The sequence below is a fragment of the Eptatretus burgeri genome, chromosome 11, assembly GCF_056783735.1.
Source record: "Eptatretus burgeri isolate ZD-2024b chromosome 11, Ebu_testis_v1, whole genome shotgun sequence".
Classification (NCBI taxonomy): domain Eukaryota; kingdom Metazoa; phylum Chordata; class Myxini; order Myxiniformes; family Myxinidae; genus Eptatretus; species Eptatretus burgeri.
In genome coordinates, this window is record NC_140971.1 from 50,115,679 (window position 1) to 50,130,144 (window position 14,466).

General features: G+C 42.0%; 1 protein-coding gene across 2 annotated transcripts in view; it reads right to left on the bottom strand.

The window, feature by feature from the left end:
- LOC147017044 (GRAM domain-containing protein 2B-like) overlaps positions 1 to 5,728 on the bottom strand; it is a 115,839-nt gene extending 110,111 nt beyond the window's left edge. Inside the window, exon 1 of one of the 2 annotated variants that reach the window (XM_085846410.1) lies at positions 5,542 to 5,728. In XM_085846410.1, coding sequence (XP_085702536.1) covers positions 5,542 to 5,636 — 95 coding nt within the window. In that variant the 5' untranslated portion in view covers positions 5,637 to 5,728. The remainder of the gene's footprint in view (positions 1 to 5,541) is intronic. The other variant, XM_085846413.1, reaches the window with a different exon arrangement.
- Positions 5,729 to 14,466: the final 8,738 nt, after the last annotated feature.

The window sequence follows — 14,466 nt, forward strand, 5'->3', positions numbered from 1 at the left end:
GCAGTATACATATCAGTGCTGAACACTGTGTCTCTTGTCTTTTATATCATGTAAAAATCTCGTGAAAAATCAGACTGAAATTCGCTGGTATCTCCTTCATGTCGTGGAAGTAAGCATTCCCATTATGGACCACAACTGTAGACTTCACTGATGGCACTGGAGCATCTTCACACTCTTTGATCAGACACTGGAAACATTTTGATTTGTCTATCTTTGCCAGAAATCAATCAGCTGTCCCAATGCTATATGGAAGAGGGGTCAATGTTCCTTCATGTCATCATCAGTCATCAGTCAAGAGGGGTCATCATCAGTTCCTTCATGTCCAACTGCAAGCCTTGGCTTTGTGATTTCACAAATAATTTGAAGGCAATGTTTCCCTGGTGCTTATACTGAGCCACTTTGGTCTTTGTTGTTGTTACTTTCATCTTCTTCTTCATGTCACCAAGGGTTCTCAAGTTCATCCACTTTACTGGTTCAAATAAGTTGGCATTCTTCTCCAGTCTGTCTCTGATGAAAGCTTCCTTTGCCTCTATTCCTGATGTTTCTGCCCTCAGTAAGTCAGTTGTGATAGCTCCAGTGGCTGCGGCTCCAGATGAAAGACTGGGAAGCTTGGACTGGTTATCAACCATGAACGGATTGAGGAAGCTCTGAACTGCTTCTTGTGCCTTTGTTGCATACTTCTCACTCTTCAAGATTTCTGTGGGTCGCACATCATGATGCATTGTTCCACTGAGGTTGTCTGTCAGCATATCAGCCATGTTCAGTGTGGTATTGACATCTTGGGATTGAGTGTGTGTTGTTTTCACCCATAGTTGGTATGTGTCATGGTTGCTGCGAGCCCCAGAAACACAAACGCCACCTTCACAAGAACCACCATGAGATTTGGCATATCTCATGAATGTTTCCTCCATCATTTGATCGACAGCACAGCGGTTTTCGGGAATGAATGAACAAGCCAAACTCATCACTGCTCTCTTGATCAAATGAATTCTCCTGGGTGTGAAACCTCAATGTTAGCCAATAAGGTAGAGAAGTAAGTGAGGTAGTTATGACCACCAAATGAGAAGTATAGGTCCATCATGATATGCAAACAGTGAGCATAAGTGAGGAAGTCAATGCACTTCACCACCTGTATAAGAGACAGTACTAGCCATATATGATTCATGTCGGAAGCCCACAGTTGACCAGTTTTTCCGAGACTGCCTCCACCGACATCCACTATATATTGCAACTAACCCAAGATGTAGTTATTGACTGAATCACCACTTATTGCTGCCTCCAATGTGGAATCTGTGAGCGATTGTAACACATCATCCAACTTCTTTACCAAGTCTGCAGGGAGGGAAGAGAGCAGCTCCTGCTCATCTTGGTCAGCCATGTATCGTTCCAATAACAAATTTCCAGGCACTCCAGCATAACTTTATGGCATAGCATCGCCCTGTCATCATGCTTTCCTGAAATTACACCATGCTGGAGCTGGCAGCAATGAACCCTGCTTCAAGGTGGATGTCAGACAACCCAGAGCCATTCATCTTCTTGCCTACCATCTTGAGATAAGCACAAATGAGGTGGAAGGTGCTAACCAATATGATGTGCTTCTTGTACTGATCAGGATTGTTCCATATCAGTGCTGGGATTACGAGTTTCCTGGGTCAAAATTAAGATTCAGGCTTTCAATGACATCTTAGATGCTGCTCTCATGTCTATACCTGCTTGTGGTGAGGATGTTGAGGTCATGGAGATATTCACTTACCTTGGCAGTGATATTCATGTCTCTGCTGGCTGTGAGCCAGAGGTCAATAGACGTCTGGGTCGGGCCTGGGGAGTTATAGACTCACTGGATCATGAGTTGTGGCACTGCTGTGCAGGAGGCCAAAAGTCCGAGTCTTCGGGTCCTTGGTTCTTGCAGTCTTACTTTACAGGTTGTGAGACTTGGACTCTGACCAGGGATCTGAGATGGAGATTAATTCCTTTGGTACCAGGTCACTTCGGAGAATCCTTGGCTATCATTGGTCGGACTTTTTGTCCAACCAGTAGTTGCTAAGATTGACTCAAATGAGATTTGTTACCTGCATGGTCCATGAGCATCAGCTGCGGCTGTATGGACATATGGCTTGTTTTCCTGATGCTGATCCTGTTCAGCAGATTCTCTCAGTGAGGGAGCCTCATGAGTGGAAGAGGCCAATGGGCTGACCACGTGCCTCATGGTTGCAGCAGGTTGATCAGCATTTTGAGGAGATGGGGATGGGCCAAGCATCTGCCTGGTGGATTGTCAGACAGAGGCCCCTGGAGTCCCGGCGGAAAGTGGACACAGCGATGTGCTGCTCTGGCACATGCTCCCATACCTGATCTGACCTGAGTGGGTATTACTTCATGCATATTCCGGAGTCAAAGTTGTTATAATGTATTGCTGTTTTGCTTCATTTGTGGCCTCCTCAGCATATCACAGGCTCTCTTGTACAGTCTTTTAATCAGTGATGGCATGTGTGATGACTGGATAATAGTCTCTGGTGGTGAGACTGGTTGATGCCACACCAGTCAATGTGAAATCTGTCCAACCAGGTATGCCTTGGTGTGTCACTTTATTTTTTATTTGAAGCGAAACCCAGGCGAAATTGCATTTCCTAGCAACGAGCTGGCCTTCTTCACCGCCAGGAAATGTCAACTGGTTGATTTTGAGGCATCGACACCTTCGTTGTGTCATATTGCATTCAGGTAGATTTTCCACTTGATCTGTTTTCAGAGAACACTTTCCACTTCTCAAAATGGATGGGCTTGCAAGATGAGCACCTTCATGTTGCTATGGATTTCCTTTGATGTCCTGTAACATAATAACATGAGCAGTGTGAATTGATCCCATGCCTGTGAGATGAATCAAGAGCTGATCAAAATTTTCAAATCTGAATGGAACACCGAGAGAGCGTTGGGATTACAGACAATTTGTGTGGACAGAAAACTCAATGGTTCTTCGACTGCCTGAATGATTGCTGTCTCAACTTGAAGAGAGGAGTAACTTTCTGAGTGTCACATTCTGTTCAACAAGATGATCAGTCGTTCACTCCTGAATATGTGGCGCATTGTCATACAAATAGCACATGCTTTGGCAGTTTCCACTCACCATTGGTGGCAGCCCTGCATAAGTCTTGACCAATACAGTGTACCAGCCTGTGGGCTCATGATGCAGCAACAGTTTGTTTTCCAGTGGTCACTTAACTCAAGAACCTCATGAGCTGCGTTGGTCATATCTCCTCATTTTTTTCAGTTTCTGTCATAGAATCATTGTTGTGGTAATAAATGTTAGGTATATGAATATGGTTTATTTTAATATATGACTTCGATGAATAAAGTCCCACATATGCACTTCAAACAAAAGTAAATGTAGAAATTTGATAATTTTGGTGACGTGCCGGATATGTACATGGGGTGCGGGCATACGTAGTCCAATAACTCACATGAAATATTTCTGAAACAAGATATTATTGATTTTACAAGAACCGGCAGAAGCTGAGCATTCATTTGGTACCTCGTCTGTATGTATTACTGCTATATTGACTTCACAAATTACCAAAGTATGAAACATGGAAATGGAGTGTGACATGAATCGACCACAGTTGGGTTTTGAGGGTAACTTTAAATATTGAGCCAAAATGACAAGTTCATCCAAACTTATGCAATGATACTATTTGATTTCATGTTCACGATACTCTAGGGCATTAGAAAAAGATTGTGCCACAGGTTTGTAGGGGATGTGGGGTACACGGGCAGCTATCGTAGCCCATCGCCTATCAGAGCAACCAACATTGATGGGCAAACTGAGTGAAAATTATAATCAAGTGTGTGAGTGATCAATAGGCAAAAATATCTCACCATGAGCAAACCACTTCAAAAGATCATTCACAACAAAAGCTTTCCAAGGTGTATTTGTTTCCAATTGCATTTGATTTAGTTGGGGATGTTATGATGTGAGATCACTCACCTCGGTCATCCATGTCATAGTCAACTCGAGAGATGCTCGCTGGTAGTGCAGGACAAGGATAATGTCGATGTATTGTAATTTTAAACATTATTTATTCTTAGCAAGAGGAAGGAAAACTCAAATTGTTCTAAATGTATGTATACTCCAAAAAAAGAAGACATAATTGTTGGGAAATCCCTGAGTTGCATCTTGTGGTGTGACAGTCTCCTGAGAATGCCTTCATAACTTGATGAACCCTGGAAGTATGGGTTCAAAACGCATACTGGAAAGTCCTCATTGCATCATTTAACTCATGAAGCACACAGGTACCATAACCAGATCACACAAGTTAAATATTTTTTAAAAAGGATTCATCATAGCAACCACATGAATATATATGTTTCAGGAAAATAAAATGTTTCACCCACCAAAATATAGATGTTTCACCCACAAATGAGCATAAGCTGTACCCAAGCAGCAAAATACCATAGACCCTTGCTCTAAGTCTTAAAGGAAGCACTAAAACCTCCACAATGAGGGTAATTTCATCAAACTAACGTGCTAAACAAATATAAATCTTTCCACCACCATTCTTCACAGCCTGAGCATGTGAACAGTAGTTACAGCTCGGTTACATGAAAGAGGAGACCACGTAATGTCACTGAATGACAAAAATAGTCAATGTTGTTAGGCTGAAGAAGCTGGAAGGATTTAATCCAACCATCGGGACCATACTCCGTACAGAGAATCATTACTGCCAAAGCAGTCTCCTGGGGGCTATTGGGCACAATCCTGTACAGGTCACCACTCCACCACAGGATACTTAAATGGCTCAATCATCCCAGCAAACCGACACTCATTTTGCCAACCTCCAAAGGATTACAGGTCGAGTCAACCCCACCTGGTATATATTGAACAACTGAGTATGATTTGAATTGAGCACCCTCAGATCCCAAGCCCATCACCCTAACCATTAAGCCAACACCAAGCATAACATTTAAATGCATTATTTTCATCATCGTCATCGTCATCATCATCGTCATCATCATCGTCATCATCATCATCCCTGTTGGGATATATTCAAGTATGTGGCTGGACATAAATTAATCAGTGAATGACTGATTGAACCTATTTTACACATTGTCCTTTTTTGACAATTTCAACCTTGAAATATCTTGCTTGTTTTATTATGGACTTTTATTTTAGCTGAGATGTATTATGCGCATATTATCAGTTGAGAAAAATGTCTCCATTTTATTTTACCGTGATGCATAATTGCACAGGAATACAAAGAAACTGGGACACAAAGATTTGGCCATTTGGCCTCTAATGCTTTTTCTTTATCCACACCACATGAATTTAACAATCCAAATCAGGATTCAGAAATTCAGCTTCAGTCATTGGGAAGGAAAGGGTGATTCCCAAAACACCAAACTGAATCATGATTAATCACTGGAGATACTTTGCCATTATCAAATTCATCAGGAAATGTAACCAAGTACCATAATGAGATCTTCTTTCATAACTTTTCAAACAAAGCAGTTTACCCAATACGGCCGAAAGGTCACAAAGGAGATTTCACTCACCCGTGTCTATTTCGCTGATCTTGAAACGTAACAACTGGTACACCCCTTTGTGAGCTCTGCGAGATGTGTCGAAAGGTAAGAGCTCTCTTTTGCATTGTCTCACCCGCAAGGACAATGGATGATTGTTACTGTTTGTGAGTATTTCAGAAGCGGCGTTATGTTAAACTGACATGAAAGAACAGCAGAAATAAACTTGTCAACTAAGCAAGGTCATTGTTGATGGTGCAACATTCTACTTGTGATGGCCACAACTGAGGCATTGTGAACATCCAAGCAGCTCTGGGAGGTTTTTCATAGCAGTAGCTTTCTGTCGAACATTGGACCAACATTGATAAATGACTGGCTTACGTGGAGATATTAACAATGTCAAATAAACCTTGACAAATATTTGCAAATAAGCTATAAAAAGATAATACAAAGAAAGTAACCAGATGATTTCCAATTGATCAAGCTGAATACTTTAACCACATTAAAGTACTTTAATCAAACCAAACCAATACTTTAATCAAACCACTGAATACTTTTTACCAAGTGGTGGTTAAGTGTGTGATCAATTCTTAAAAAAAAACACCCCAAAACATCTACTTGCACAGGCATTGAGACGAGAGGAAGAGCAAAACGACAAGGAGCAATGGATTAACATACAAAACGGGTCAAAGGGAAAGCAGTGGAACAACAAACCAAGCACCACAGCACAAGGAAAGGAATTGTAGGAAAAGGGTGGCAAGAAGCTCTCAGCAGGTGCAACAAAATTCACAAGTGGAGATGAGAAAGACCATGAGGTGGTGGTAGGCAGCATGATTAATATCCTATGCGCAAGAGGTCGAGATATTAATGGAGACAGTTCCACAGGCGATAAGAGAGGTGTATGAAAGAATAGAGGTGAGTGTTGAGGAGAACCTTTTAAGATGGTAACAAATAGTTTCTGCCAGATTACATGCAACTTGGTTGGGGGGGGGGGTACACTGATGGACAGAGACTTGAAAGGTTAGGTGGAGCAAGACCAGAACAGAGCCAGTGCATTTCAAGCTTACTACCTGCCCATGGTGAGCAAGAAGCAAATCTAGGGACTCAACATCCTGATCCATGATTGCAATGACACAGAAGGTCAAATATTCCAGGGCCTCAAGGGAGGAAATTTTGAATGCAGCAGCACCATTCCAAAGTGGGTAACCATTTTCCATGACTCGCCGGATGAAGGCTTTACACACATTTATCGGAATCATTTTATATACAGAGGAAGCACTCGGCCATGCGCAGTATTGAGAGAAAATTATTGGCATCGCCTTTCTGATAGACAATTTGTCTCTGTATGATTTTTGGGGAAAAGTCTTATCTTTTTCACTCTGTCAACCAACTTCCAAACTAAGCAAAGTGCATATCGTCTTCTTTTAGTGGAAGCAACGTAACATGTTGAGCACAACAGGAGCATGATGCTTGTGGCCACTTGCGTGATTGACATTAGGATAGTAACATTTTATTGCTTGTTGGGTTCACCACTGTTTATCACTCTTGTTTTCCTTTTATTATTTATTGCTCGCAAGTTGGTTTGCAAAATATGTCAAAACGTTGTGTTTTTCAATTAAATGCAAGCAGCTATTTCATGGGCACACACTCTTCATGAGTTACCAAAAGACCCGATTGTAAAAAAAGCATTTGGTGTAGTCTGTAGGAAGTAAACGAATAAACTTCACACTGACATCAACTTCCCAAACTGTGATATCTTCAAGCTATTTCACCAATATAATTGGTAGCAGTTTAGCCTGACAGCTCAAGTGTGATTCAAGATAAATATATGATTGTAATTTCTGTCTCAACCATTCCTGGAACCTAACATTCATGCCCATTTCAAGGCTGAGGTCAGTTCAGGTATAGGAGCATGTGCTGGAGGTCACCTCATCCACTTTCCCCCAGGACTCCAGAGGCCTCTGTCTGGCCATTCGACAGGCAGATTCATGGCTTCACAAAGATGACTGCATCATTTGCAAAATCAAGGTCAGAGATCATGACATTCCGAAACGCTTCATTGCAGGTTGATCTCTCTGGCATCTTTTCCAAAATCCAGTCCATACAAGCAGTGAAAAGTGTGTGGGCTAGTAAGTACGCACCCTTGACAAACTCCAATAACACTGGAAATAAATCAGAGATGGTACCACCACATCTCACAGCACTCTTAGTACCAGAGTATAGTCCAGACATCAGATTTATCAGTTTTGATGGCACCCCACGAAGACTGACAATCCTCAAAGGGCATCCTGATTCACTGAATGAACCACTTTGCAGAGGTTAACATTGGGTCTAAATAGCCCCTGTTGAAACTCTGGTCTGCATTCAGTGAGGACCCAAAGAGCAAGGATACGGTCAATCATTGATTGCTTTGGTATAAAGCCTGACTGCTCTGGGTACTGGTGCTCAAGCAGATGGTGGCAAACCCTATCGATAATTATCCGAGTAAAGTCTTTGCCCGGCATCAAGAGCAGCATCACAGCTCGGTAGTTGTTGCAGTCCTGGCGATCCCCCTTTCCTTTCCAGAGAGGGACAACAAGGTCCCTCTTCCAGTCAATTGGAGTGATGCCTGCGCTCAAAACAGAGCAGAGAACTGCATGCAATGAGAACAGCATTTCCACCATCCTTGAGAAGTTCAGCATGGATGCCACAGATCCCAGGAGCTTTATCCTCTTTCAACTAATTCACCACAGCCTGTATTTCCACAAGCAAAGGAAGTTCACAGTTCATTGGAGGGTCAGTAATAGGGATAGTTATACCTCTGAAATCCAACTCAACAGCTGGTGGGTCAGCATGATATGGCCATTCAAAGTAACTGGCCCATCAAGCCTTCACTTCAGACTCCTCTGTCAAGAGCCCACCACCCTCTGTTTTAATTGCAGCACACTGAGGGATGGGCTTAGAGGAATTCAATGCATGAATTCCTCTACAAGCAGGACGAGAATCACTTGTCCACAGGTGATGATCTACCCCTCAACAGGTTCCTTGCACTTAGACCTCCTTTTCCAACCTCACAGCATGTACACTTTTATGGCTTATCTCATTGAGCAGCGCAGTTCTGCAATTATGCCTGGCCCTGAGACTCTGGTCAATGGTATCCAATGTCCCCTGGGAGACAACATTCTTCTTCGCCTGATGGTGGGTTCCAAGACAACCACCGGCACCATAAACGATGGCAATCTTGAAGGTATTTCACAACTCTTCAGGCTGAGGAACTGAAGAAAAGAGCCTAAAAGTATTCCACCAGCCAGTATTCCGAGGGAAACGAGTGTTCGGAAAGAAGTATTGACTGTGAATCAGGTCAAGAAAAGGTCAGCAAAACTTGGTAAAAGCTTTTCTTTTCATAACAAGAGTGCAGAGGTTATGTACTTACCTGTTAACTGTCTCGTCTAGGTTGGATTCTTTACCAGACTATAAAATATGAGATTTGTGTTTTGCAGGTGTCGGGTGTTGTTGTTATTGAATCATTTTGATTTCTCCTTAAGTCTGAGCTGAAAGTCCAATAAAGTGGACTTACCAAATATGAAATTGGCAATGGCATGATCGTACTCTTTTTTTTTGTTTCTTGTTTTTTGGGATACAATATCAAGGCTCATGGAGAAGCTGGAACATAGAATGGATCAGGGCTTAAAAGAACAAAATGAACAGCAGAATGAGAAGGGGGAAACATACCTACAGTGAGGTTGAAAGACAAAGTATAGTGAGACTTGGAGAAACAAAGGGGTTTGGGGAAGAATCAGGGATGCGCAGGACATGGGGGTGAACAAGATGGATAAAGCCACGAAATCTCAGGATGGACAAACTGGAAACTGAGAGTGAGACGAGGTTGGGGTGGGTTAACAGAGGCAGAAAAGATCGTGCTCTTCGATGGGGGATGATCTGAGATGGTGGTTTCTTGATGAACAGCTATCTTGAAGCACCGGAAGTAAGAATGAGATTTAAGAGAATGTGGAAGTTGGTTCCAGAGGTTGGGGGGGGGAGAAAAGAGGAAAGGAACCAATGAGTCGAGGTGAACAGTGATTCTGTTTTTTGGCAGTTCCACTTGAAAGGGGTAGTTAGCAAATCATATGCATTCTGCAAAAACCTGGGCCGTGGAGTCGGGGTTGGGAGGCCGGGGGGGGGAGCACAAAAAGAGCAGATGATACACAACCAGAAAGGAGGTGGCAGAAGGCAGACTCTGTTTGTGATGGGAAAGTGATAGGCCCACAAACCCAGCTTCATTTTGGAAGATTCCAATGATCTTGAAGTCTTTTGTTTCCACTGTGTCAAGCTGAGCAAGATGTGAGGCGGGGGCGTTTACCCAAAGAAGAAAGTAGTACTCCATCAAGCAACCGATGGAGGCATTGTTGGTGGATAAGAGCTCAGGTGTGCCAAGGAAGGATTTTGCACAATGGAGGATGCCCAGTCTATGATTGGCTTTAAAAGACAACTTAGAAGTGTGGTCTGCCCAAGAAAGATCATGGCCCAAAAATTTGAGTGACTGAACTTCTTTAACCCTATATAGGTGTACCTCCAGTGTACCTAGGTGTAACCATAGATAGGTGTAACCATAGATAGGAAAACATAATTCTTCCGGCGACTCCTACAGCTGAGGCATGAAAATATTATGACATAAAATTACACATTCAGAAATACAAATTTAAAGCTTACTAAGACTAAAGTGAGGCTTGAGCCTGGATACAGTCTGCAATTTTTGTGAAATTTTGCTCAAATTTGGTTGCGGCTGCCTTCACAAGTTCCAGTGTGTGAGTGTTTGTTCGTTTTGAATGGCACTTGTTCTTTACAAAGGTGACCACAATGAAGTCTGCTTACAGCACTAGGTTGATCCAAACATCGAAAGCATCATGAAAGTTGCTCATTTAATTGTTTGCTGGTGCACGTTTTTCCAAAAATCCAACAGTGACTGGTTTGTTGTGTGTGTTTCAATATGTCCTTGCTCTGGGTGGCATATATCGGTGGCAGTTGCTGAGCTCGTCTGCTTCCAATATAAATGGATATGAAACGAAGCAGAACAAAATCCTTTTACTTCGAAACTCCAAAAACCGAACAGCGAATTCCAGCTGCAGTTGTTGAGCATTTTGTACACTTGTTTGGGTGTGTCACCTGGCAGGTAATTCTCCCAGTCTTTCAAAGTGTGTTAGGGTAGGTTTTGGCTGCTTCAGGTGGTGTTCAAATAGCCTCGATTTACTGATAAATGCAGAAATCGAGAAGTCCAAGTCACAAATAACTTTATCCTTTACCTGGAGTTGTTGGGTCAGTATGTTTAAATGTGTCGCAATGTCAGCCAAGAATGCCAGCTTTTCAACCCATTGATTTGTGGTCATTTTCTTCAGGACAGATTGAATTTTCTCAGACAACTTTTGATGAACAGTCAAAAGGTCAATGATGGGATTGATCAAGTCATAGAACTGATTGAGTACTTCAGCGAACTGCTGTGTGATATATCAAGTCACCACAATGCGTGTCATATTCCTCATTAGCAATTTCTTGAATTGCCGTTGTGCCCGGCCATGACCACAAATGAAGTTGACAATTTGAAAGACATCTCCCATGACCATTTTAAAGAATCCTGACTGAAAGCTGTGCATGCTGGCCAAGTGTTCCTAATGTATGAGACAATGATGTGAGAGAATATCATTTCTCATGTCAAGTGTCATCTCTTCCAGAGGACAGCACCACAACTCTAGAATTTCTAATAGTCATCGCAGGTGCTCCGATGGTAGTTACGGAGTCGACCTTATCCATGGAACATCAAATTTCTCACATTTTTTGAACATACCATGAAGACAATTACTTCCACGAGTTCTTTCTCGAAGTGGAAAAAGATCAAGCAAGTCTTTAACCAGTTCACCAGACTCACTTATGGCATGAATAAAAATACAACATTGGCGAATGTGCAAGAAAAGTACCGGTCGACCAAACACAAGTGCAGCAGATGTTGAACGAGTGTGTGAATCATTTCAACAAAGTCCCAGAAAATCAATTTGACACGCATCCAGAGAACTGGAACGACCAACCACCACTGTACATGTCTTTGAATAAATGACTATAAGGTGCAGATTCTTCAGGAACTAAAACCAAATGACGAACCCAAATGCGAGGCATTTGCCTTGGAAACGCTCCGTCGTATAGAGGATGATGAAGATTACCTGAAAAGGTCATTTTCATAGACAAAGCTTGCTTTCATATATTGGGGAAGGTCAATCAGCATAATGTGAGGATCTAGGGCTCAGAAAACCCCCACGTGGTCATTGAAGACATATGCGATAGTCCAAAGGTCAATGTGCGGTGTGGCCTTCTCCATGACCACTTGGTGGGTCCGTTTTTCTTTGTGGAGGATACAGTGACCTCAACAATTTATACGAACATGTCGGAATGACACACCTTCCCACAGATCGAAGACCTGCAACCTGCAACCTGATACCTGGTGCTCCCCCTCATTGGGCTTTCGTAGTTCGAGCCGTCCTGAATGAAATGTTTTCAGGTCGCTCGATTGCCCGAGATGGTCCAATCACTTGGCCCCCATGATCACCAGACATAATCCCCCTTGATTTTTAACCTCCGCCATCTTCGAAGATGGATGGAGGTTACTGTTTTCACCCCTTTCTGTTTGTTTGTTTGTTTGTGAACAGTATTACAGAAAAACTCCTCGACGGATTTCGACGAAACATGGTGGGGGGGGGGGGGTTACGTATGGTTCAAGGATCATGCCATTAAATCTTGGACTTGGTCCCAAAGAAAAATTGTTAGAGAAAAAAGATTTTTTTTTTTTGCATTTCTACATGTTTTAAGTGATTTCCACCCCCCAAAATTTTTTACCCCCCCCAAAAAAAATTAAGAGAAAATGTTTTTTTGCATTTCTACATGTTTTAAGTGATTTCCAACCCCCCCAAAAAATTGTTACCCCCCCAAAAAAAAAATTGTTAGAGAATTTTTTTTTTTGCATTTCTACATGTTTTAAGTGATTTCCAACCCCTCCAAAAAAATTGTTACCCCCCCCAAAAAATAGAGAAAAAATGTTTTTTTGCATTTCTACATGTTTTAAGTGATTTCCAACCTCCCCAAAAAATTGTTACCCCCCCCAAAAAAAATTGTTTGAGAAAATTTTTTTTTTTTGCATTTTTACATGTTTTATGATTTCCAACCCGCCCCCAAAAAAGAATTTTTTTGCATTTCTACATGTTTTAAGTGATTTCCAACCCCCCCAAAAAATTGTTAGAGAAAAAAAAAAATTTTGCAACTTTTTTTCAGCAAAATTTCGATTTTATTTTTTTTTTTGCATTTTTACATGTTTTAAGTGATTTCCAACCCCCCCTCAAAAAATGGAGAAAAGAACTATAACTCTGTCAGCACTGTTGACATCATATTTAATGAATAAGATATAAGGTTCACTTGAGTAACCCAGCAGTATTGGCGGCGGAGGTTTTGCACTCTCCTGAGTGCTCCCCCTCTAGTTTTTTTCTGTGGGGGTTTGGTAAAGATGTTGCCTGGTAGCTCATACATGTTGCTGCTTTTGAGCCTGTGGAGTTACTGCTGAAATCTACCTATTTGGGTTCTTCCCGACATCTTTGTTCTTTGTTCCTTTCATACTGCTTTCTAATTTTTTTCACACTTCTCTTTTTGCATTACAATTTTTGCTTATTCTTTTCTTTCATCTCTTTTTACTCTCAATTCCTCTCTTTCTTTCTCTATCTATCTCAGGAGAAGTGAATTCTGGCAGAAATTTTTCTGTAATGCAAACTTCGCTGCACCTGGATGGGTTTTGAGGGTCGTGGAGTGGCGGCTGAAACCCGAATCCTATCCAGGTTCCTCCTGATGACTCCATCTTTGCTCTTTACTTCTTCGGGTTCATTCTTGGTCTTCCTTTTGTTTGTCTATGACACCAAGGTGGCAAACCTGTAGGATCTTCGTTCTCAGATCATCGCTGCGTGCACACTTGTGGACCCAAACATGCTGAGTCAAACATGGCAAGAACTTGTGTCCCGCCTTGATGCCTTCTCAAATCATGACAAACGGAGCTCACTTTGAAGTGTATTGATGCTGTGCACAAAACTTTATGACTTTCTGTATCATATAAACCAAAGGGTATTGTACCATTTGTGGTTCGAAATATATTAACAACTAAAGTTCACCGGGCCTTTTTGGGACACCCTGTCATAGCGATCTATTCTGGCGTCTTTATCAGCCTTAGTAGTTTTGAAAACACTGGAGAATGAAAGCTTCTTTGTAAAGGCTTACTAATGTATTCTATAGCAGACATTTCAAAGTATAATTTGTACACATTTATCTCAGAAGTGGAGATAGATGCAATTACAAATTTGCCGCCTCAAAAAAGTGCACAAATTCCTTCTCAAGACCGCGTGGGGTAAGGATTCCATGAACACCATCTAGTTTACTGATGTCATCTCGTGAATCATTCTTTCATTCACTTTTTGCCACCCCCAAATTTTGCCGCTATGGGTGACCACCTAGTTTGCTAATGGTTGCACTGGCCTTGCTTACATTCGAGATAGACTCTTTCAACCAGTGATAATTCCCTTGACTCCAGCAAAAATGCCTGCCATGTCATTTTCACCACTAAGCAATCTCCCTGTGCTACCACTCAATAGGACCACACTTATTTTGTACACAGAGTCGAGGCTTGTGGAAGAGCTAGAAAAATGAACTGATCAGAAGGCAACACAAAAGGAACAGCAGAAAGAGAGAGGGGGGAAACACCAATAGCAGAGTTTAAGGAAAAATGGAGGGAGACTTGGACAAATAATAAGTATGGGGAGCAATTGATGGGGTTGCAGGAAAGGATAGTCGGGGTGGACAAGATGGATACAGAAAGAAACTCTCAGGAAGGAAGAACTACAAATGTGGAAGGAGATGGGCTTGGGGAGAGGGGTGTGAGTGAGGGACAAGGGTAGGAAATAA